The 21,181-nt window shown below is 24.3% G+C and overlaps 7 protein-coding genes across 7 annotated transcripts; 3 read left to right on the forward strand and 4 right to left on the reverse strand.

Moving 5' to 3' along the window:
- Window positions 1–172: 172 nt before the first annotated feature.
- On the forward strand, window positions 173–933 carry DICPUDRAFT_152903 (uncharacterized protein; the record flags this gene model as incomplete). The annotated part of the gene is made up of 2 exons (XM_003288588.1): window positions 173–481; window positions 553–933. The coding sequence occupies 2 exons, from the start codon at window positions 173–175 to the stop codon at window positions 931–933; spliced, it is 690 nt and encodes a 229-aa protein (XP_003288636.1).
- Window positions 934–1,000: 67 nt separating this feature from the next.
- DICPUDRAFT_34376 (uncharacterized protein) lies at window positions 1,001–4,528 on the reverse strand (the record flags this gene model as incomplete). The annotated part of the gene is made up of 2 exons (XM_003288600.1): window positions 1,001–4,307; window positions 4,383–4,528. 2 exons carry the CDS (start codon window positions 4,526–4,528, stop codon window positions 1,001–1,003), a joined length of 3,453 nt encoding a protein of 1,150 aa, XP_003288648.1.
- A 772-nt stretch (window positions 4,529–5,300) lies between these two features.
- DICPUDRAFT_79434 (uncharacterized protein) lies at window positions 5,301–7,298 on the forward strand (the record flags this gene model as incomplete). The annotated part of the gene is made up of 1 exon (XM_003288589.1): window positions 5,301–7,298. One exon carries the CDS (start codon window positions 5,301–5,303, stop codon window positions 7,296–7,298), a length of 1,998 nt encoding a protein of 665 aa, XP_003288637.1.
- A 1,612-nt stretch (window positions 7,299–8,910) lies between these two features.
- Window positions 8,911–10,656, reverse strand: DICPUDRAFT_34378 (uncharacterized protein; the record flags this gene model as incomplete). Its single annotated transcript, XM_003288601.1, has 1 exon — window positions 8,911–10,656. One exon carries the CDS (start codon window positions 10,654–10,656, stop codon window positions 8,911–8,913), a length of 1,746 nt encoding a protein of 581 aa, XP_003288649.1.
- A 619-nt stretch (window positions 10,657–11,275) lies between these two features.
- DICPUDRAFT_79436 (uncharacterized protein) lies at window positions 11,276–12,688 on the reverse strand (the record flags this gene model as incomplete). Its single annotated transcript, XM_003288602.1, has 1 exon — window positions 11,276–12,688. The coding sequence occupies one exon, from the start codon at window positions 12,686–12,688 to the stop codon at window positions 11,276–11,278; it is 1,413 nt and encodes a 470-aa protein (XP_003288650.1).
- An 813-nt stretch (window positions 12,689–13,501) lies between these two features.
- On the forward strand, window positions 13,502–16,728 carry DICPUDRAFT_48051 (uncharacterized protein). Its single transcript, XM_003288590.1, has 5 exons — window positions 13,502–14,381; window positions 14,456–14,921; window positions 15,000–15,596; window positions 15,669–16,019; window positions 16,099–16,728. Exons 1-5 carry the CDS (start codon window positions 13,651–13,653, stop codon window positions 16,669–16,671), a joined length of 2,718 nt encoding a protein of 905 aa, XP_003288638.1. The 5' UTR covers window positions 13,502–13,650; the 3' UTR covers window positions 16,672–16,728.
- A 291-nt stretch (window positions 16,729–17,019) lies between these two features.
- DICPUDRAFT_98084 (uncharacterized protein) lies at window positions 17,020–19,703 on the reverse strand. The gene is made up of 2 exons (XM_003288603.1): window positions 19,574–19,703; window positions 17,020–18,990 (listed from the first exon to the last, which is right to left on the reverse strand). Exon 2 carries the CDS (start codon window positions 18,959–18,961, stop codon window positions 17,372–17,374), a length of 1,590 nt encoding a protein of 529 aa, XP_003288651.1. The 5' UTR covers window positions 18,962–18,990; window positions 19,574–19,703; the 3' UTR covers window positions 17,020–17,371.
- Between the last annotated feature and the right edge of the window lie 1,478 nt (window positions 19,704–21,181).

Here is a 21,181-nt window from a genome sequence, read left to right on the forward strand (position 1 = left end):
TAATTTCAAAATAATATAACCCAAAAAACCATTAAGTAACCTGGTTTTTAATAAATATCCAAAAAAAAAAAAATCAAACGGTTTTTTAAAAAAAAAAAAAAAAAATTTTTTTTTTTTTTTTTTTTTTTTTAATTTCTAAATTTTTTTAAATAATTTAGATAAATAAATAAAAATGAAATTATTATTATCATTAATTTTAATTATTGCTTTTGTTGGTTCTTTCATTAATGCAGTTAATGTTAGAGTTCCACAAAAGAATATCAAAGGTGACTATTGTTTAAATGTTCTCAAAGATATTTATGGTTATAACTCTAATTTTACTGCAGTTTCCTCCAACGGTCAAACTGATGCTGGTCAAAATTCATTCTTTGAAAACGGTTACATTTCAATTGATTACGAAAATGAACAAATGTTCGTCGTTTACGATGTTGATCTTCAAGGTAAACAAGTTTCAGGTCAAACTTGGATGTTTAGCAAAAATGTTTGTATTATTTAAAAAATATTATATATATATATATATTAATTTCATACTATTTTAAAACTATTAAATAGCAAACTCAATATGTTTTAGCAGATAACCAATGCTACAAAGTTCCATTCAACGGAGAATTCCCAACAAATTCTGACCTTCAAAGTGTTGGTTTTACAACATTAGGTATGGTTCAAGCTGAAAATCTCCAACCAGTAAACCAAGTCGATGGAACTACCCAAACCCTCACCGTTGATTCAACTTACTGTTCCCCAATGACAATCCAAATTGTCAGTTCAGATAATGGTGTTTCCGGTTATACTATTATGAACTTTAACAACTACAAAGAAACAATTATTAGTTCCGATTTCATTTTACCATCCGAATGCGCAAGTGCATCAACCAGTCTTAAATCTGTTAAATCACACAAAGCTTATCCAGAGCTCTTAAAAAAACTTTTATAAATTATTAAATTAACAATAAAACAAAATTTTTTGAAAATATTTACATTTATTTATTTATTTTTTATTTTTACCATTCTAAACCATCTAAATTGTCTAAATCACCATCGTTATCCAATTTTTTTGATTGACTTTGGTTAATTGTAGAAGCTGTAGATTTGGAGGATTTAGCAACTGAGGGTTGATAGAAAGGAATATCTTCTTCGTCGTCATCCCATCCTTCTTCACCGCTCATAGTAATATTAATTGAATCTTGTGTGTTGAGCTTTTGAATTTCATTTACAATTTCTTCGTTAATTTTGGTTGTGCTGCTTGATGATTGTTTGGTTGGTGTTTTTAATTTTGGTGAGGGAAGTATTTCATCGTCAAAAAATAGTTCTTCATCGACAATTCTATTGTTATTAATTTTATTATCAATACTATTACTTGTTTTATAATTATTGCTATTAGAAATTGATGATTTGATTTCAGAAAATGAATCTAAGCTTAAACTATCTTCTGTAAAAGTTGTTGAATTATATTTTATATTATTGTTACTATTACTATTACTATTATTTTCAATACTTTCTTGTGAAAATTCTAATTGTGATGATAATTGACTAAGTCTGTTTTGTTGTTTTTTTGTTGGTGGTAAAGGTGTATTTTTATATGAGGATTCTTTTTGAACTTGGGTAATTGGGGTCTTTGTTTTAATTTCGTCAATATAAGATACATCTAAATCTTCATCAAGTTCAAGACTATCATTGTTGTTATTTTCTTTGGATTTGTTTGAGTTGCTTTTTAATGGTTCAATAATAAAACATCCATCATCTAAATAATCCAAGTCTTCAAATGGATCCTTGGGTTGATTTTTATTTTTCTCTTTTTCTTTTTGTTCTCTTTTTTCTTGCTCTTCTAATTTCTTTTGCTTTTCAAGTTTTAACTCTAGTTCTCTTTGTCTTGCTTCTTTTTCTTTTTGTAAGTTCAACACTTTTTCTTTTTCCTCCCTTTCTTTTTGTTCTCTTTGTTGTTGCTCTTTTAATTCTTTTTGTCTTAATTCCTCTCTTTGTTGTTTAAGCTTTTCTTCCTGTTGCTGCTTTTCCTTTTCTTTTTGTTCATTTTTCTTCTTTATATTATTTTCTTCATAGTCATCCATTTGTTCATCCATTTGATCTTGCATTTCTATATCATTAAAACCATTTTCAACAAACTCTTCTTCCTGTTCTTGTTCTTGTTCTTGTTCTTGTTCTTGTTCTTGTTCTTGTTCTTGTTCTTGTTCTTGTTCTTGTTCTTGTTCTTCATCTTCATCTTCATCTTCATCCCCATCCTCATCTTCATCATATTCATATTCAGGTTCATCATCATCTTCTAATTGATTTTGTACCCAATTAGGATTTGATCTGTGATTTGATGGATTACGTTTAGAAATTTTTCTGGGAATTGGTTTTGAAACTAAATTTGATAAACCTAGAGCTTTTTTAACTTTATTTTCCAACATTTTATAATCATGTTCGGGGTCGTCTGGGAATATAGAACGTTGTGCATTTAAATTTGCAAAAATACAATTAGATTCGACTGATGATTCTAACATGAAAATGGAAATAATGGCGTCTTGAACTTCAACAGTGTTTCTAAACATTAAACGAGCGTGGGCTTGTGATAAACGAATGAGACTTTCAAGTAATCTAACAGTTGTTCTTGATTCATTGGCTCTCATTACGTTGGCACGTTGTTTTGAATAATATGCTTCAATGAGTTGTTTACTTTCTGGTGTTAGCTTTGGTCTAAAGTTTCCCTTGACATAATAAATATACGATTGCAATAAATCCAAATTCCAAAAATCATCAATATCACTTGGATTTGTAAATGATGAAGTGTTGTTTAGTGTGCTACTACCACTGCTACTAATATTGTTATTGTTTGAAGTAGATGCCATTGCTTGTCTTAAAATAAAGCTAGATACTTCTCTGTCCCAATCTGAATTTTGATCGTCGGTTAATAATAAAATAATGTCGAATCTACTGAGTAATGGTGTTGCTAAACTTGTATTTACGGTGAGAGTTTCATTTTGGTCATATTTTCCCTTTGCATTTGTAGCGGCAATGATACATGTACGAGTATGAAGTCTGCTTATAACACCACCTTTTGCAATTGATAAGCTTTGTTGTTCCATAGCTTCATGAATTGTGGCTCTATCTTTAGTTTTAATGCCGCTAAACTCGTCAATGCAACACACACCACCATCAGCAAGAACTAAAGCCCCTGCTTCGAGTACCATTTCACCACTTCCTGGTTCTTTTACGGATGCAGCGGTGAGACCAGCAGTGGTTGTACCAATACCAGTTGTTAAAACTGCACGTTGTGCAACTTTGGCAGCAAATTTTAAAAATTGAGATTTACCAGTGCCCGGTTCCCCCACTAATAGCAAATGACATTCACCTCTTTTTTTAGTTCCATTCTCTAAATTTTCAATATTTACCCCACCAATTAAAATTAATAATAATGCTAATTTGACAACAAATAAACCAAATACACCAGAACAAATTTGATTGATAATTCTATTTCTGCCAACTAAGGGTTGGTGTTCATGTTGCACCCAAAACTCTTCAAATTGTCTTCTTGTTTCATCGGTCATTGTAGATGAGAATTTTTGCTCGTTCATAACACGCACATAATTTGCTAATAATACCACTTCAATGTCGCAACGCTCATCATTTCTAATGGATCTCCAACGTCTAATAACAATACCACTAACTATAATATCGTCACCAGCTTGACATATATCCACTAAATCCTCTTGAAGTAAAACTACGATTGAACCTGGAATAGAGCCAGCACTAAGTTTATGAATTTGCTCTTGAACTTTGATTTCTTGGTAATCACAATGTTCGCCAACAATATCCAATGGTTTAAAATAAGATGACGGACAGTTAAACTCGTCGTTTGGGCATTTCTTTGGTATGTTGTATTGATTGTATTGTTCAAAGTCGATTGAAACATCGAATTGGTATGAACATTTATTGCATTGGAATTTCTTTGTTTTCTCCAGCACTCTTGGGTGACCTGATCTAATTACAGTTCCTCTAAACTCCACAAATATTCCTACTTCATTCGACCTTGGTAATGATGAATGTGCTATTTCTTTACAAAGTGGTAAATCCGAAACTCTGACCCTAAAATTCTTTTTTAATATATAATGGTATTTAACACTTGACGATGCCTGAGACGGTATTGTATCATTCCTACCATTTTCAATTCTGTTTTCACCAGAGAACTCTCTATCTATAAAATATTTCTGTACCAATATTAATGCTTCGTTAAATATAGGTAATAGTTTAGTTGGTTCTGCTATAAATAATGGTCCAAAATTGACATCACCTTCTAAAATATATGAAAATCTATAGACAATATTAATATTTGAAATCTATATTATGTATAATGGTTTAATAATTTGGGTGCTACATAATACATACTCTACATTTAATGAATAAAATAATGTTGGATCGGGTAAATTAATTACTTGTAAAATTTCTTTTTCATAGTTATTTTTTAATAGTTCAAAAAAAAAATTTAAATATTCTTCTTTTGAAAAACTATCAAACCCATATATAGTATACATTTAATAAATATTTGATTTATTTATAAAAAAATTATTATTTCATTTCAAAAAACAAGTTAATAAAAAAAAATTTTAAAAATTTAAAAAAAAAATAAATAAAAAAAAAAACAAAAAATTCTTAAAAAAATATTTTTTCTTATTAATTAAATAAAAAAATTATTTATTAAATTATAATTATATTTATTAAATAGTATTTTGATTTGCAAAAATTTGTTTATTTTATCAATCATTTATTCTTTTATTAATATTTGAAAGTATGTTTTTTTTAAATTTCAACCATTTGATAAATAATTTTTAGTAAATAAATCATCAAATCTAAAACAAAAGTTATTCAAATGGTTAGTTAATAGAAACCATAGAAAGTAAGTTTAATCTTTTTATTAACAAATAATTATTTATTAATTTTAAACAATAAAATAAATGGTCTAAAAAGAAAAAACCTCAAATTTCAACAATCACTTTTTTATAATGAAGTATTTTATAAAAAAAAAAAAATCAATAAAAATATCCCCCCTTTTAATTTAAATATCTTTTTTTATATAATTTTTTATAAATTTTTATATTTTTTATAATATATTATTTATAACTTATTCCAAAAAAACAATATTTATTAATGTTGGAAAAACTCAAAGATATTTTATTTTTGAAAATTCAAGACAAAAAAAAAAAAAAAAAAAAGAAAAAAAAGAAAAAAATAAATTTTTTAAAAAATTTTCAATTTATTTTTTTTGTTTCAAACTCTCCCACGTCAAATAATGATTTTATTTGAACAATGGATCAATTTAAATGTAATCATAGTTTTTATTTTATAATTTTTATTTTTATATATATTACAATCACAAATTGTGAAGTTCTTTATTTTAATACTTCCATCAATTGTTTCGAACAACAATCGCCGTGTTTATTATCAAATCCATCCAATTGGATAAATAATACATCACCAAAAAATGGTGATGATTTAATAATAGATTTTTCAAATATAAATTATAGTGGTAGTGATAGTAGTAGTAGTAGTAATAGTAATAGTAATAATAGTAATAATAATAGTGATGGTAGTAACAGTAGTAATGACAGTAGTAATGACAGTAGTGATGACAGTAATAATAAATTAAATTATATTTATTTATATATTAATAATACTGAAATAAATTTAAATTCATTAAAAGTTATTGGGTCAAATAATGAGGCAATAGTTTCAATTTTAATAAACAATACACAGATAAATATAAACAATCAAAATATATCAAATATTAGTGATAGTGATATAATATTATTTAATAATTCAATTATAAATATTGATAATAGTACAATTACAATAAACAGTAATAACAACGATAGTAGTATTAATAATTTTCAAATAATTCAGTCAAATATAACATTAAATTTTCAAAGTTTAATAAATTCGAGTTGTAATATACAAATCAACTCAAAATCAAATTTAATAATAGATAGTGGATCTACATTTACAGCTTTAGGAGATTTAAGCTACTCCAATGATTCAATAATACAGAATATTAACCAATCAAATATCCAACTTTATGGTACAGTAAATAATGGTACTTCAATTACCAATTGTGATAATTGGGTATTAATAAATCAATCAACAATTACAATTAATATCCCAAATTTTATAATTTCAAATTTTAGTTGCTATCATAACATAATTAAAAATAATAGTTATAACATTTATTTTTATAATAGCGAACCGTCACCACCACCATCAATAGCATCATTAATAAAAGATACCAATAGTCCATTTTTAAATATAATAAGCGATATAGATTTATATATCTCAAACTCTAATCTTAACTTAATTCAATCCAATAGTTTTAATAGTATAGTATTTTTAGGTTCATTTGGTAATAGTGTAAAATCATTAAACCTACCTAATAGTAATATTATAATCAACTCAAATTCAACTTTAAATATACTGAGTAGTATTGTCTTAAAAGAAAATAGTAATGATAATAGTGATAGCAGCATTAATAATAGTAATAGTAATATCAGTAATAGTAATAATAATAGCAGTTTAATAGGTTCAATATTATTAGAAGGAACATTATCATTGGAGCCAAAAATATATATAACAGTAAATAAATATATAAATATAACGAATAGTTTATCTGTATTAAATATTAACTATGCAAATATAAATGCATTGGTGAATATGACAGCAGGAATGATCCAACAAAATAGTGTAAGCGGTTATACAGCAAGTAATAGTTCAACTTTAACCAAATTATATGTATCAGGCCCTAATAGTATAGTATCAATTCAAAATACAATGGTATTCGAACAGTTAACAATGAGAAATGGATCGACCATGTCACTTACAACTTATATCGATGAAAACTCCTTCCACCCAACTCTTTATATTAAGGGAAACTATTCGATAGAAGACTCTTTTATAAATATTAGTTTCTTTCTTCCAGATTCAGAAATTAAAAACACAACCTCTCAATATGACATAATAGTATTTGCCCTCAATGGGAGCTCCACAGTCGAAAATTCCTCTTCAAATAATGTGAACCTTAATATAAATGCAAATCAAATCAAATTAATAGAAATGGATAACTCTAAAAAAGGTTTCGATTACTCTCTAAAAATAGATAGTTCATCTGTATCTATTGTTGTCTCTTGGCATTTTCCAATCTGGGTATTTATTTTAATCGTTAGTGGTGGAGGTATTGCCGCTTTAACTGTTCTCGGTTTTTTTATTTATAAAATTAGGGAATATATAATTTATAAAGATTATCAAGTTATTGTTTAAAAATAATTATAAATAAAGTTAAAAATAACCAAAGATATATTGGTTATTAAAAGATTGCCATATAAAAGAAAAAAAAAATTCTCATATTAATTTTTTCTATATGCATAAATTATTTAGAGTGAAAGTGTATGGATAGCGACAGCCACAGGTATATGTTTTTTTTATAATTATAATTTTAAAATACAAATTTATTTAATTTTTTTAGAATACATTTTATTAATAAATATATATAATACACTTGTTTAAATAGCTATGTGGATGGGTTTTTCCTTTGGTTTTATAATACATTGCATGGTTTATTAGTTGTAGAAGAAATATTGCTATTTACATTGTTTGATGTCGTTTCCATGGCCATATTACTTTTAGAGACTATTGATTCATTGGATTTTTGTACAATAATATTTTTTGATTTAATGCTACCCATTGATGAAAAAGAATCTAAATTATAAAAAATTAATTAATTTAATGATTTTATATAAAAAACTAAAATTATATAACTTTAACATACTTATAATTGTCATTTTTAAATATATTGTTTATAGATTTAATTTATAATTTTATAATATGATATTAATAAAATCAAAATGGTTCAATATTTATATCTTTTTTTTTTTATTATTTATTTTTTTTTTTTTTTATTAAAAATATTTATTATAATAAAAATTTGATTATATAAAAATTCTACTCATTGTAGATTTATTAATAGTTAAAACAACAAATTAACCTACCTTCCTTTTCTGACAAATCAATAAAAATTAAGAGAAAATTTGAAACAAATATTAAAATTAATTCCTTTTATATAATGAATCATATTTGATTTTGCCCAATAAAAATATTCTTTTTTATTTTTTCTTTTTATTAAAAGATATAAATAATTGATATTAATTTGAATAATAAAAAAGGAAAGAATTATTTGAATTTAAAGAAAAAAAAACAACAAATTGTTTTCTTTTTAACACAACAACAAATCTTAAAAAAAAAATTAAAAAAAACAAACTAAAAAAATGTGAAAAAGGGGTTATAATGATATTTATTAATAGTGGTTGGGTAGATGGATGTTTGTGTGGTTAAATTATTATTATAAAGAAAAAAAAAATTTTTTTTTTAATTTTTGATTTATAATATGAGCTAGGGTTAATAAAATTGTAAAAATTTAAAAATTTCCTTTTAAATCCTGTGTATTGTAATATGTATAAAAAAATGTTAGTAAAACAACTTTTTTTAATAATGGTGTCAGTTATATATTTATATAGACTTTAAATTTAGAGAAAATAATGATTATCATTAAATAAATATTTTTGATAAAATTTTGAAAAAGAGAGCCTGTTATTATTTAGCAATTCCTAATTCATCAGTTGATATTGAAAGATTTTCAAAACAAGTAATCATACTCTCTTATATTAAAAACTATCAATACTTAATAGTACAATGAACAGATTCTTTCAAAATGAAACAATAAATTTTATTTTATTTTATAAAAGCAACAGCTAACAATTCATTTTATTTTTATTTCTTATTTTTTAATTCTATTAATTTATTTTTATATTTATTTTTTATTTTTATTAATTTATTTTTATTATTTTATTTTTATTAATTTATTTTATATAAATAATTATTTTTTCATAGTTGGTTTAAAATATGGTGTTTTTAACCCTAATTCATGACAATGGACATTACATTTATGGGTTTCGAAAAATTTAATAATACCTGGTAAACCTAAATTAGTTGAACCATATTTTAATATATCTCGTGTATGAATTGCAGGATCAGTTAAAAGGAAACATGTTTTACCATCTTTTTTGCTGTTTGTTTTAACTCCTTGAATATCAACAACAATTGCATTACCTTTTGAAATATGATGGGTCCAGTGTGAAAAAGTTTGAGTAATTTCTGAAAATTCATCATCACTTTTGGTATAACCATGATTACTATTGAATTTTTCATATGTACCTTCAATAAATGATTCTACAGAAAGATATATAGGTTCTTCGGAATCTTTAACTACTAAAACTTTTGAAACAGCAAATTTAATATCATCAGATTTTCTTAATGAATTAAACTCTAAAGAAAATTTTCCTGCAACAGTTTGACATTCCATTGATTCAAAATATCTTTTTTTTGAATTATGTTTACTTCCCAAGTATTTAAATTGTTTTAAAACAATTTTTCTCCCATTTTCATCTATTCCAAAATATGCTAAACGGGTGGCACCCTGAGAAAATGGATGTTCTGACATTTTAATTGAAATTGTTTTTGTATTTAATTTCATTTCGTATGTACTTGATAAACAAGCTATAATATCGGTAGGCATCATAAATATTTTTTGTAGCATTGGAACAAATGTTAATTTTGCATAATCAGGTTCTTCTTTTACAATAGTATATTTTCTTATTGTATCAGCTTCACCTTTTTTTAAATAATGTGCTGTTATTTTTGATTTAGTAGTTGAAATTGATTTTTCAATTGACTGAAAAATTTTTTCATTTATAGTTGAAGTATCTTTTGAATCGAATGAACTTATATAAGTTTGATTCCCTGAAATTTCTCTAATTCTTTTATCAAAAATATCAATCATTTTACCAGTATTTAACAAATTAATATGACCAAAATAATAGTTTAATTTTAATCTACTAATATCTTCTAATAAAGAATCTAATAAAATTCCATTTGGATCCCCATCTGGATGATCATCACGGAAATCATGGTATTCTGAACCATGACATGGTGCATCAGCAATATGAATAACTACTCTAGTACTATTTAGTCTCCATGGAACTGTTTTTATTAAATCCATACCACCAAAAACATCTTCTGGTCCATCACCACCACCTTCTGCTTTAATTAATTCTAAAAAATCAACAAATTCTTTCGTTGATTTTGTTAATGGTAATAATGATGTTTTTGTGTTACCTTGATCAAAATCGGTATATCTAATAAAACCAAAAGTCATATCAAGGTAGGAATATTTTAATTTTAGATTTTCGTGAAGATTTACAATATCTTTTTTAATTTGTTCAATATATAGATCCATTGAACCTGTACAGTCTAAAATAAATAATAAGTCAACGCACTCTGAAGCCCTAATTGCTCTAAAAGTTAAATCAATTTCTTTTTTTCTTATTTCAGTTCTTTCTTCCCTAGTTAATGTTTTTTTAGTTTTTGAATCTTTGATTGTTGTGCCACCATAAACTGCTCTCATTGCACTTTCATCTGAAAAACCACTACATGACGATTCTTTTGAAATGTATGAGCTCAACATTGAGCCTGTTAATGAATCCATATCTGAAACATTTACTTTTTCTTTGGTTATTGATTTTGATGACGATAAAGTTGCCGATAATTTATAAACAGATTCCATTATAATAATAATAATAACAGAATAAAAATATATATAATTATATATATTTCTTAAAAAATGATTAAAAAAAAATTAAAAAATATGATATTTATATTTTAAATACAAAATATAAAAAAAAAAATTTTTTTATTATATCTTGGAGTTTTAGGTTTGTAGAAAAAAGATCTTTTCATAAAATTTTTTTAAAAAAAATTTTTTTTTATGATGGAAAATGAAGTGATTTAAGCTTAGTTTTTTGTGAAAGTCAAAATAAAAATCAAATTGAAAATTCTTTATCTAGATCTTTGGTCTAAGTTTAGTATCCTAGGAATTAAAAAAAAAATTAAGTATAAACAAAATTTGTATATTTAAATATTAAAATTGAAAAAGATAATAATAATTTGTTTCATTATATAGAAATTAACTGATAACTATTTAAAAATTTTATTTTTTACAATATAAATCTCTTTTTTTTAAATTTTATTGTTAAAGCCAACCAAGTCGGCGCAAATTTGGAATAACAAAAAAGAACTACCAAATTAAATTTTAGGAAAATAATGAATATCATCGAATAAATTTTGAAATAGAGAAGCTGTTATTATGATTTATCTATTCCCAATTCATCATTTCTAGAAGATTGTCAAATGCAATGAAAAAACTCTACCAAAATGCAAAAATTTAATTTAAAAATGCCTGGTGAACCTAAATTAGTTGAACCAAATTTTAATAGATCTCGGGAATGAATAGCTGGATCAGTTAAAAGGAAACTTGGTTTTCCATCTTTTTGGTGAGTTTTAACTCCTTGGATATCAACAACAATTGCATTACCTTTTGAAATATGATGGGTCCAGTGTGAAAAAGTTTGAGTAATTTCTGAAAATTCATCACCACTTTTGGTATAACCATTATTACAATTGAATTTTTCATATGTACCTTCAATAAATGGTTCTACAGAAAGATATACAGGGTTTTCAGAATTTCCAACTTGTAAAACCTTTGCAAAAGCAAATTTAAAATCATCAGATTTTCTTAATGAATTAAATTCCAATGCAAATTTTGATGCAACAATTTGACATTCCATTGATTCAAAATATCTTTTTTTTGAATTTTCCCTAATTCCAGAGTATTTAGATTGTTTTAAAACAATTTTTCTCCCAAGTTCATCAATTCCGTAATAAGCTAAACGGGAGGCACCCTCAGAAAATGGGTGATCTGACATTTTGATTGAAACCATTGTTTCATTAATTGCCATTTCAAAAGAACTTGATAAACAAGCTAAAATATCAGAAGGAAATTTAGCTTTAGTTTCTAGCATTGAAACTAATGTTAATTTTGTATAATCGGGTTCTTCTTTTACAATAGTGTATTTTCTTATTTTATCATCTTCACCATGTTTTAAATACATTGCAGTTAATTTTGACTTTCCAATTGAAATTGACCTTTCAACCAATTTAAAAATTCTTTCACTTATAGTTGAAGTATCTTTTGAATCGAATGAACTTATTTGTCTTTGATTCTCTGAAATTTCTCTAATTCTTTTATCAAAAATATCAATCATTTTACCTGTACTTGACAAATCAACATGGCCAAAATAATAGTTTAAATTTAATTTATTAATTTGTTCCAATAAAGAATCTAAAGAAATTCCATTTGGATCCCCTTTTGGATGATTATCTTTAAAACCATGGTATTCTGAACCATGACATGGTGCATCGGCAATATGGATAACTACTCTGGTACTATTTAGTCTCCATTGAACTGTTTTTATTAAATCCATTCCACCAAAAACATCTTCTGGTCCATCACCACCACCTTCTGCTTTAATTAACTCTAAAAAATCAACAAATTCTTTTGTTGATTTTGTTAATTGTAAAATTGATGTTCTTGTATCACCAAGGTCAAAATCGGTATATCTAATAAAACCAAATGACATATCAAGATTAGAATATTTTATTTTTAGATTTTCATGAAGATTTACAATATCTTTTTTAATTTGTTCAATATATCGACCCATTGAACCTGTACAGTCTAAAATAAATTGGATCCCAGCCATATTTGTTGTGATCTTGATTTTGATGATCTCTGGTACAAAATATATTTCAAACTTGGTTATATATTTCTTGCAGTGGTGTGGATTGAACCTTGTTGTGTTTTTTAAAATTAGTAATTGGGTTGAATATTTTCTTTATAAATAAAATGCTTTGCTTAAATCACCTAAAACAGAATCAGTTGAAACATCCTTTCCCTAACGCTTGAATTTTTTGGGCCTTTATTTTCTCTGATTTTCATAAGGATTGTAATTCTATAGGTGATAAATCTTTTTATTACTATAATATTCATTAACCAAACCTCAATAGGTAAATAAAGTCAATAAATTTATAGTAATACTTTTTAAAGATTTAGAAGTCTTTATTACTATGCCCATAAAAATAATCCATCTCCAATGCCTGATTACAATGACATTTAAAAATACCTATGTCATATTCCTTAATAAAAAAATTTTTTTAACAATGATTTACTTCTTAAAAATTGATAATGCTATGCGGGCAATTGGGAATATAATTAATGTAAAAAAAGTAGAAATATTTCTTAATCATACATATAAAATTTGAAAAAAAAAAAAAAATTTATAAAAATCCTAATTTTTTTAATATCCTTGGCATCAATATTTTTTAATACTATAAAATTTTACAAATATTTTAATGTAATATTTATTTAAATTGTGTGAATTTAGAAAAGAATTATAATAAAAAATTTGATTAAAAAATAATTTTTTAAATTTAAAAAAACTTTTTTTTATTTTTAAATTTTTAAATTTTTTTTTTTATTTTTATTTTTCTTGTTTGCAATTGTATTTTTTGTTATTATTCATATGTTGTATTTTTAAATAAAGAATTTTTTCAGATTGTATATTATAGATTGTATTATATTTTAAAAAAAAAAAAAAAAAATTTATAAAAAAAAATTAAATAAAAAATAAAAAAATAATCAAATAAATCAAATAAATCAATAAATATGGATAATACAGAACATAGACCAATTGTAACCAGTGATGAAGCGTATGCAATTATTAGAGCTATATTATGTCTTTACTCTCCAAATAAATCACCAGAAATGCAATGTAATACTAATGAAAAAAAAATGGGACCAATTATAAAAAAGGCATTTGGATTATCGAATGAACAATATAACGAAATCAGTGAAAAAATATTAGAATATTCATCAGAAGAGGTTACAGCATCAGAACTAAGACTTAGATATGAATGGAGAGATAATCATCCAATTTATAAATCAAAAGCATTCAAAGACCCACAAGGAATTGAAAAATGGCAAAAAAAAGAATTACAGGATATCAAAATGCTTTTAAGAGACCCATCAGATTTGGATTTAAATTCAAAACTACAAAAAAAGAATGGTGCCAATCATAACAATAACAATAATAATAGTAATAATAGTGAAAAATTAAAACCATCCATTCAAGAAATATTTGGTTGTACTTTAAAAAAACATACTCTAGACAAATCAAATAGTGGCAAAGATAATATACATACTGGATACAAGATTTTAGTGAATGCCTTCATTCAATATAGCTCTCAAGAAGTTTATAGAGAAGATAGATATCAACCGCTCAAAGCCTCTTTACTTAAAAAGGATTTATTTAATTTAGGTTTACTACCTGAATTCTCTTGGGTATTAAATGAATATTCGATTTTATATGGTATAAGAGATTTCTATCGTTATTTAGTGTAATTTATTATATTTTAAAATCATTAAAGTATATTAAATTCAATACTAACGACTTTAATTTATATATTTTTAGAATTTTTGAAGTTTTAACCACCAGATTTGACGATAACTTGGATCAATTAACTTTATTATTGGATTGTCTTCAAAAACTACAAGAAATAAAAAAGAATGGTGATTGTGAAAATAATTTTATTACTCAAGATGAAGATAGTCTGTTCAATCAAATCTCATCACATTTATTTAATAACTTAGTGGCAAGAATTGGGAACTATAGGTTATGTTTTTCACCAAACTCAAAAGAGAAACTACCACCACCATTAACAAGAGAATATGAACGTGTTATTAAATCACAACCAATCACACATGCTTTAAATTTAATGAAAATAATTATCACAGAAGTATTCCCAGATATTGTATATCACCAAGTCGTAATAAAAGCAATCACAGAATCCAACGAAAAAGAATTTATTAGATTATTGGAACATTTCGAATCAAATTTAACAACTAAAAATATTGTGAATGTAAATGATTATAATAAAGTAAGTATGATTTATTAATTATTATTCACCTAATTTATAGGGTATAATTATATTAATGTTATTTTTTTATTTACAAAGATTAACCTTTTGTCAAAAGTTATTGACTTTATCATTACAAAATGGTTTGATTTAGAAATGTATTATTTTAATGCAGCATTTACACCAGTTTTAAAAGAGTCAAAGGAAAAGAGTCAAAGTAGTAAGAACCCAGAAAAACTTCATTTAGAATTAGTGTTTGATACTTTCTCAAATTTTATAAATAAATCAGTAAACGATATCTATCACATATTTTCAAAAGCAGAACACACCGTCATAGTAAGCAATAGTAAATTAGAACCATCACCATGGATTACCTGTCTCTTTACAGAATTAGTACCACTCTTAATAAAATATAATGATATAGTGTATGGTGTATTTAAAAAAAGACCAATTCCGCTAGAAGGTGACATCTCTTTTCTTACCGGTCAATTCATATTAAATAGGGTTACAATTTTAAATAACAACATTAAAAATCTAATTAAAAAACAACAATGGCGTGCAAACGGAAAAGGATTATTCCATACATCATCACCAATTGATTTGTTTGAATTTATTAACCAATGCTACAACCATATTCAACAATTAGAAGTTAAATTATCAATTCCATCGAATCCAATGACAAGGTCTTTTGGTTTAGTAAGTATACTATTTAATATTAAAATTTATAATTATACAAATAGTAAGTAAAATTAACAATTTTATATAAAGAATTTAGGTGATACATTTATATTTTATGTTAAAGGTATTAGAAACAAAATTTTAGAAGATATTCCAAATGATCAATCAAAATTAGTATGCTCTATAATTGATAGATCAATTTCAAACAAAATCACATCAAAACAACTATTTTTGCAGTTTGTAGAGGAAGTTAAATTACCAAAAATAAATAATAATATAACAGAAACTATGTGTTATCAAATTAACGATATTGAACATAGCCGTATCTTGCTCTCTGATTTCGATCAACAATATGATGGTATTTTCAAGGACTCTTTAAACGAAATGTATATTACTTTAAAAGACCACTGGAACTGTTTATTAACATATTATGTATTCAAGGTAATTATTTTATATAGGGTATATCTATTTATATTATAGTTTGATACTAATTCATATTATTTATTTAAAACATCAATAGTTAAATTGCTATATTAAACCCATTATTCAAAGCATTTCTTTATCTTTAAATGAAAACTCAACAATAATTTCAACAAAAGAATTAACGCAGTTTATTGAAAATAATTTAGCAATGTCAAATCAAAAGCTTCAAGGTAATTTATTCCCAGTTTTTCTAAAGAGATTATTTGATGCAATAGTTTTAGACATGATTGAAATTATATTACCACTCAAAAGGAATTATATTAAAGCCATCAATGCAAGAGCACTAAGCAATTTTAAAGGTTTAATGATAGAGCTTACCAAAGTATTTCATGGAGAGGGTGATAAAACAAGCAGTTACTTTGACCTAACCTTAATAGAATACAATAAAATTAAAACTATTATGGAACTTTTTAGCTTTAGTGATGAACAATTGGTTGAATTCCACGAGAATTTAAATAAAGCACACTCAACTCCAAATGCTGACTCTAAAAACAATGACAACTATCAAAACCATAATAACGTTTTAAAAGAATGTGCAACAATTATGTCCTATCAAAGAAATGAAAGTAAATTAATCGAAAAATATTTAACAAAACTAAAATTAGATTAAAAAATAAATAAATAAATAAATAAATAAATATTTTTTAAACTTTATTTTCTATAAATTAACCACACTTAAAATATAAATTTTGATATTGTCGAAAATTAAAATAGATTCGAAAAGGGAATATATATTTATCTTATTATAGAATAAAAAAATAAAAAAATAGCAACAATATTATGAAAACATCAAAAATATTTTTTTAATAATTAAAAAAGATATTTAATAGAAAAAAAATACCCAATATATAATTATTAAAGAAATTTCTTACTCTAATGATTTGTTATGAATAATAAAAATGAAGATTTGGGAAATTAAAAATATAAACTTAACTAAATTGTTTTTTTTTTTTTTTTTAGAAATATTAAATATATTATACCCTCAAAGGTTAAATATATTATTTTTATTTTATTTATTTTTTTAATATTTGTTTTATTATTATTATTTTTTTTTTAATTTTCTAAGTTTTTTTTTTTTTTTTTTTGGTTTATATAGTTTGATTGTTATTATTTACTTTTTTATTATTACAAAATTTATACACAATATTTATTATTTATATAGGAAGAGGAAAAAAGATTAGAAAAAAAAAAAACACATTTATATATTATTTTATAGTATTAATTTCGATCATATAAAGGAAAAGGACTGATTATTTAAAAATGAATGAAAAAATGGATTATATATTATTATTGAAATTATAGACAAATGATTATTCATCATCAATATATAATTCATCATCATCTTCATCGCTAATGGCTTTAAAAGAAGTTACCGATCTTGATAATGGTGTGATGGTGGTAGTTACAGAATGAGATCTAACTTTTGATGAAGAGTTTGATAATATAGGAGATGATGGAGTCAATTTACCAGTTGAAGAACCAAGAACAACCAAATTTAATTTTGGACTATTATTTACACTAGAGTATTCTGAAGAGGAATTTCTCTTTTTACGTACCTCGAGATCCATTTGAACACTTTCTAAATTTGGTGAAGAGGCTAATTGTGAATGTGGGAACTCTAAAGCTGAAAGAGATCTCTTTCTACCATTTATATTAAATTCTTCAGAGAAAAGTCTTTGTTTTGTTGGAGAAGAAAGCATTAATGGTGAGGTAAGAGCAGGAATTAAACTATTGCTTGAGGCTGATGGTGACATTGGGGTGAGATTTAATGATGGTGATGAGGAAGCTGATGTAGAGTTCTTTCTTGTACCTTTTTGTGGGAGAATCCATGGATCAGTATTTTGTTTTAATCTCCAGAAACCATTTTGTTTATATTTATCCATACCAGATTCAAAGATATTCTTAGAATGGCTAAGCATATCTTGAATTTGTTTATGCCAGTTATCAGATTTCTTTTTATTGAGGCATAATACATCCCAGTGGCCTGTCATAAAGTCATAGACGTCACTCTTTAAAGAGAAGAACTCTTTTTCTTTCATTTCGTTATGAAGAGTAAAAAAGACAACACGCATAATACTAGCCCAAGTTGGTGATTTTATTAATACCTCTGGCTGGCCTCTTGAACAAAGAAGACAATCGTTTAATACACAATGAACATTTTGGAAAAGAGCAGAGTTGTTGTTACTTCCAATTGATAAACTGATTGGAGATAATGAATTATTGAGATTTGGTGAACTAATATTACAATTTTGTACAAAAGCATTTTGAAGAGAAACACTTGGTGATGATGATAACAAGTTTGTATAACTTGATGATGGCGATAATTGATATTGATTTTGAACTTTATTTTTATTAAAAGTTGGTGGTGATGAAGGAACCGAATGAGATGGAGATGATGATAGTGATTGGAAAGCAGTTTCAGAGGAGCTACCTAATAAGCTTGTTGCATTGGTTGTGTTGTTATTAGTACTATTAGCACTATTTATACTTTCACCAATTGAAAATGAAAGTGGTGATGATGGAATTAATGAGTTTTTAGATAAACCAGAAAAAATGGTTGGAATTGGTGGTAATGGTGATTCATTATCATTATTATTGTTGTTGCTATTGGTATTATTATTATGACGATTAGTGTTACAGTTATTATTATTTGGTACCCCGCTAGTAGAATTATTTAATGATGGTAAATAACTTCTATTTGGTGACGATGGAACAAAATCAAAAGTTGGATCGTGGATACCAATAGATGGGGATGAACAAGATAAAGATCTAAAAGTACGACCACCAAGAATTGGAGTAGTTTGGGCACTAGTTGAGGCAAATATAGATGATGTTTGCTCACAGCTATTCTTAAAATTAAATAAAATTTGGAGAGCTACCTCTTCTTTATTATCTTCCATTGTTTTTTATAAAAAAAAAAAAAGTTTATCTATAATATTTTTTTAATGTTAGTTTAATTAATTTTTTTTATATATAGATTTATTTTATTAATAAAACTAAAAAAAAGTTGGACGATTTTATTTTTTAAAAAAAAAAAAAATATATTTTTTAGGTTTGATTGAAAAAAAATTTTAAAAAATAAAATTTTTTAATTTAAAATTTAATTAAAAAAAAAAAAAGAAAAAAAAATAAAAAATAACAACCAATAGGATTATTTTGATTACAAACAAATAAAAAAAGTTGATAAGTGTTAACTGGATTTAATCATTGTTTTTTAAATAAAAAAAAAATAAATAAAAAAAAAAAAAAAAAAAGTTTATATTTTAAGTAAATAAATGAGTTTAATATATTTACAATGAATTGATAAAACCAAAATAAATTTATAATTATAAATTTTTATTTATTATTATTTTTTATTTATTATTTTTTATTTATTGAAAAAAAAATAAAATTATAAAATTAAAAAAAAAAGATTAAATAACATAGAAATTTTTAATGACGATATTATTGATGATAATAGTGGTGATGATGTATATAAGATAAAATATTAAATTATAGTATCTGGATAATACTTTTTGTATTTATTAATAAAACTGATAGTGTATAAATAACAATATGTATATCTATATTTTACTTGCAAAATATTTTATTTTATTTAAATTTTTTTTTAATCCAAACAAATAATATATATATTTTAAATTGAAAAAAAAAAAAAAAAACTAATATAAAATACAAAATTAATTTAATAGATATATAAAAAAAAAAAAAAAAGGAATAAAATAAAAAAAATTTTTTTTTTTAAAAAACCCATTTTAAAAAAAAAAAAAAAAAAAATCCCCCCCCCCCAATTAAAAAAAAAAAAAAGTTTTTTTTTTAACGAATAATAGGGCGAAATTAAGGGTGGTGTGAGTATGAATAAAACGAGGGGGTTTGCCTATTTATTATTAATATTGTTATTGATAATAACAATATTAATACTTTGAATCAAAAAAAAAAAAATATTAAAAAAAAAAAAAAAAAAAAAAAAATATTATAAAAAAAATATATTAAAAAAGACCAATTAAGGCAGGCAAATCATTTACTCTGTAAAAGTTAAATTTCTTTTGTTTTCACTTTAGCTTGGGTAATGCTTGGAGTGTTTTTTTTTTGTTGATTAAACGAGTGGGGGTTATTTTTTTTTAGTTGTGTGAGGGGTATATATTATTAATAACGAGAGTGGTAGTGGGGGTAGTGGTGACTTATTGGTAACAAATGACGGAGGTTATTGTTAATTTTTTTTAATATATTATTACCCTTTGTTTTATTATCGCACTGAGGAGGTATGTGGGCAAATTATTGACAAAATAAAAGGAGGTTTTTTTTTGTTTATTTTATGATATATTCAACAGCTACACTCCTTTCTATTATATTAAAAAAACCCACCACATGACACCCATTTAAAAAATAAAATAAAAAAAAAATAAAAAAAAAATAGGGGTGTGTGGGAAACAATAAAAAACTTTTTAGCAATTTTGTATGTAAATGAGTGTTTTGTGTATGTGTGAGGTGAAAATGTTATTTTGTGTGGGTGTGAGTGTGGGTTTGAATATATATTTATTTTAATAAAATTGTTTTTTATTGTATATAAATAAACTTGAGTGAGGTCGCCCAAGTGGTATTTAATGTGAGAAGATTATTAAATTGTATATAAATAGGTATATTCACACATACACACAAAATCTTTTAGGTTATAAATACATTTGAAGACATGCATAAGTTACCTAAGAGATTTCAGTAGATTTGATATTTTAAAATAATATTAAATACAAATCGAAGATGTGAAAAAAAAAAAGAAAGATTGGAATGAAAATAAAAAACCGTTTTTTCAAATACAAATTTACTAATTATTATTATTATTATTATTAATATTATTATTATTATAAAAACGATTTTTTTATTATTGAATTGAAAAAACAAAATATCAATGATTTTTATAACAACAATATATTACTTGAAATAAAAAAAATATTAAATTTAATTTTTACCTACCTAAAGATTTTAAAATGATACAGAATTGTTTGTACAAAAACTTATTTTTACAAGGTATTTATTAATATTATTTAATAAATTTGATTATTGATTGAATATTGAATATTGATATATAGTTTGATGATTATTAAACCTATTTTTTTTATATTATT

This window comes from Dictyostelium purpureum (assembly GCF_000190715.1).
Source record: "Dictyostelium purpureum unplaced genomic scaffold DICPUscaffold_141, whole genome shotgun sequence".
NCBI classification, from domain to species: domain Eukaryota; phylum Evosea; class Eumycetozoa; order Dictyosteliales; family Dictyosteliaceae; genus Dictyostelium; species Dictyostelium purpureum.

What these genes read in the sequence shown, in the direction of transcription:
- DICPUDRAFT_48051 (XM_003288590.1), top strand. Translation starts at nt 13,651, where the DNA reads ATGGATAATACAGAACATAGACCAATTGTAACCAGTGATGAAGCGTAT. An exon ending in GATTTCTATCGTTATTTAGT is followed by an intron (nt 14,382 to 14,455) that starts GTAATTTATTAT and finishes ATATATTTTTAG; the next exon opens with AATTTTTGAAGTTTTAACCA. An exon ending in ATGTAAATGATTATAATAAA is followed by an intron (nt 14,922 to 14,999) that starts GTAAGTATGATT and finishes TTATTTACAAAG; the next exon opens with ATTAACCTTTTGTCAAAAGT.
- DICPUDRAFT_98084 (XM_003288603.1), bottom strand. Translation starts at nt 18,961, where the DNA reads ATGGAAGATAATAAAGAAGAGGTAGCTCTCCAAATTTTATTTAATTTT.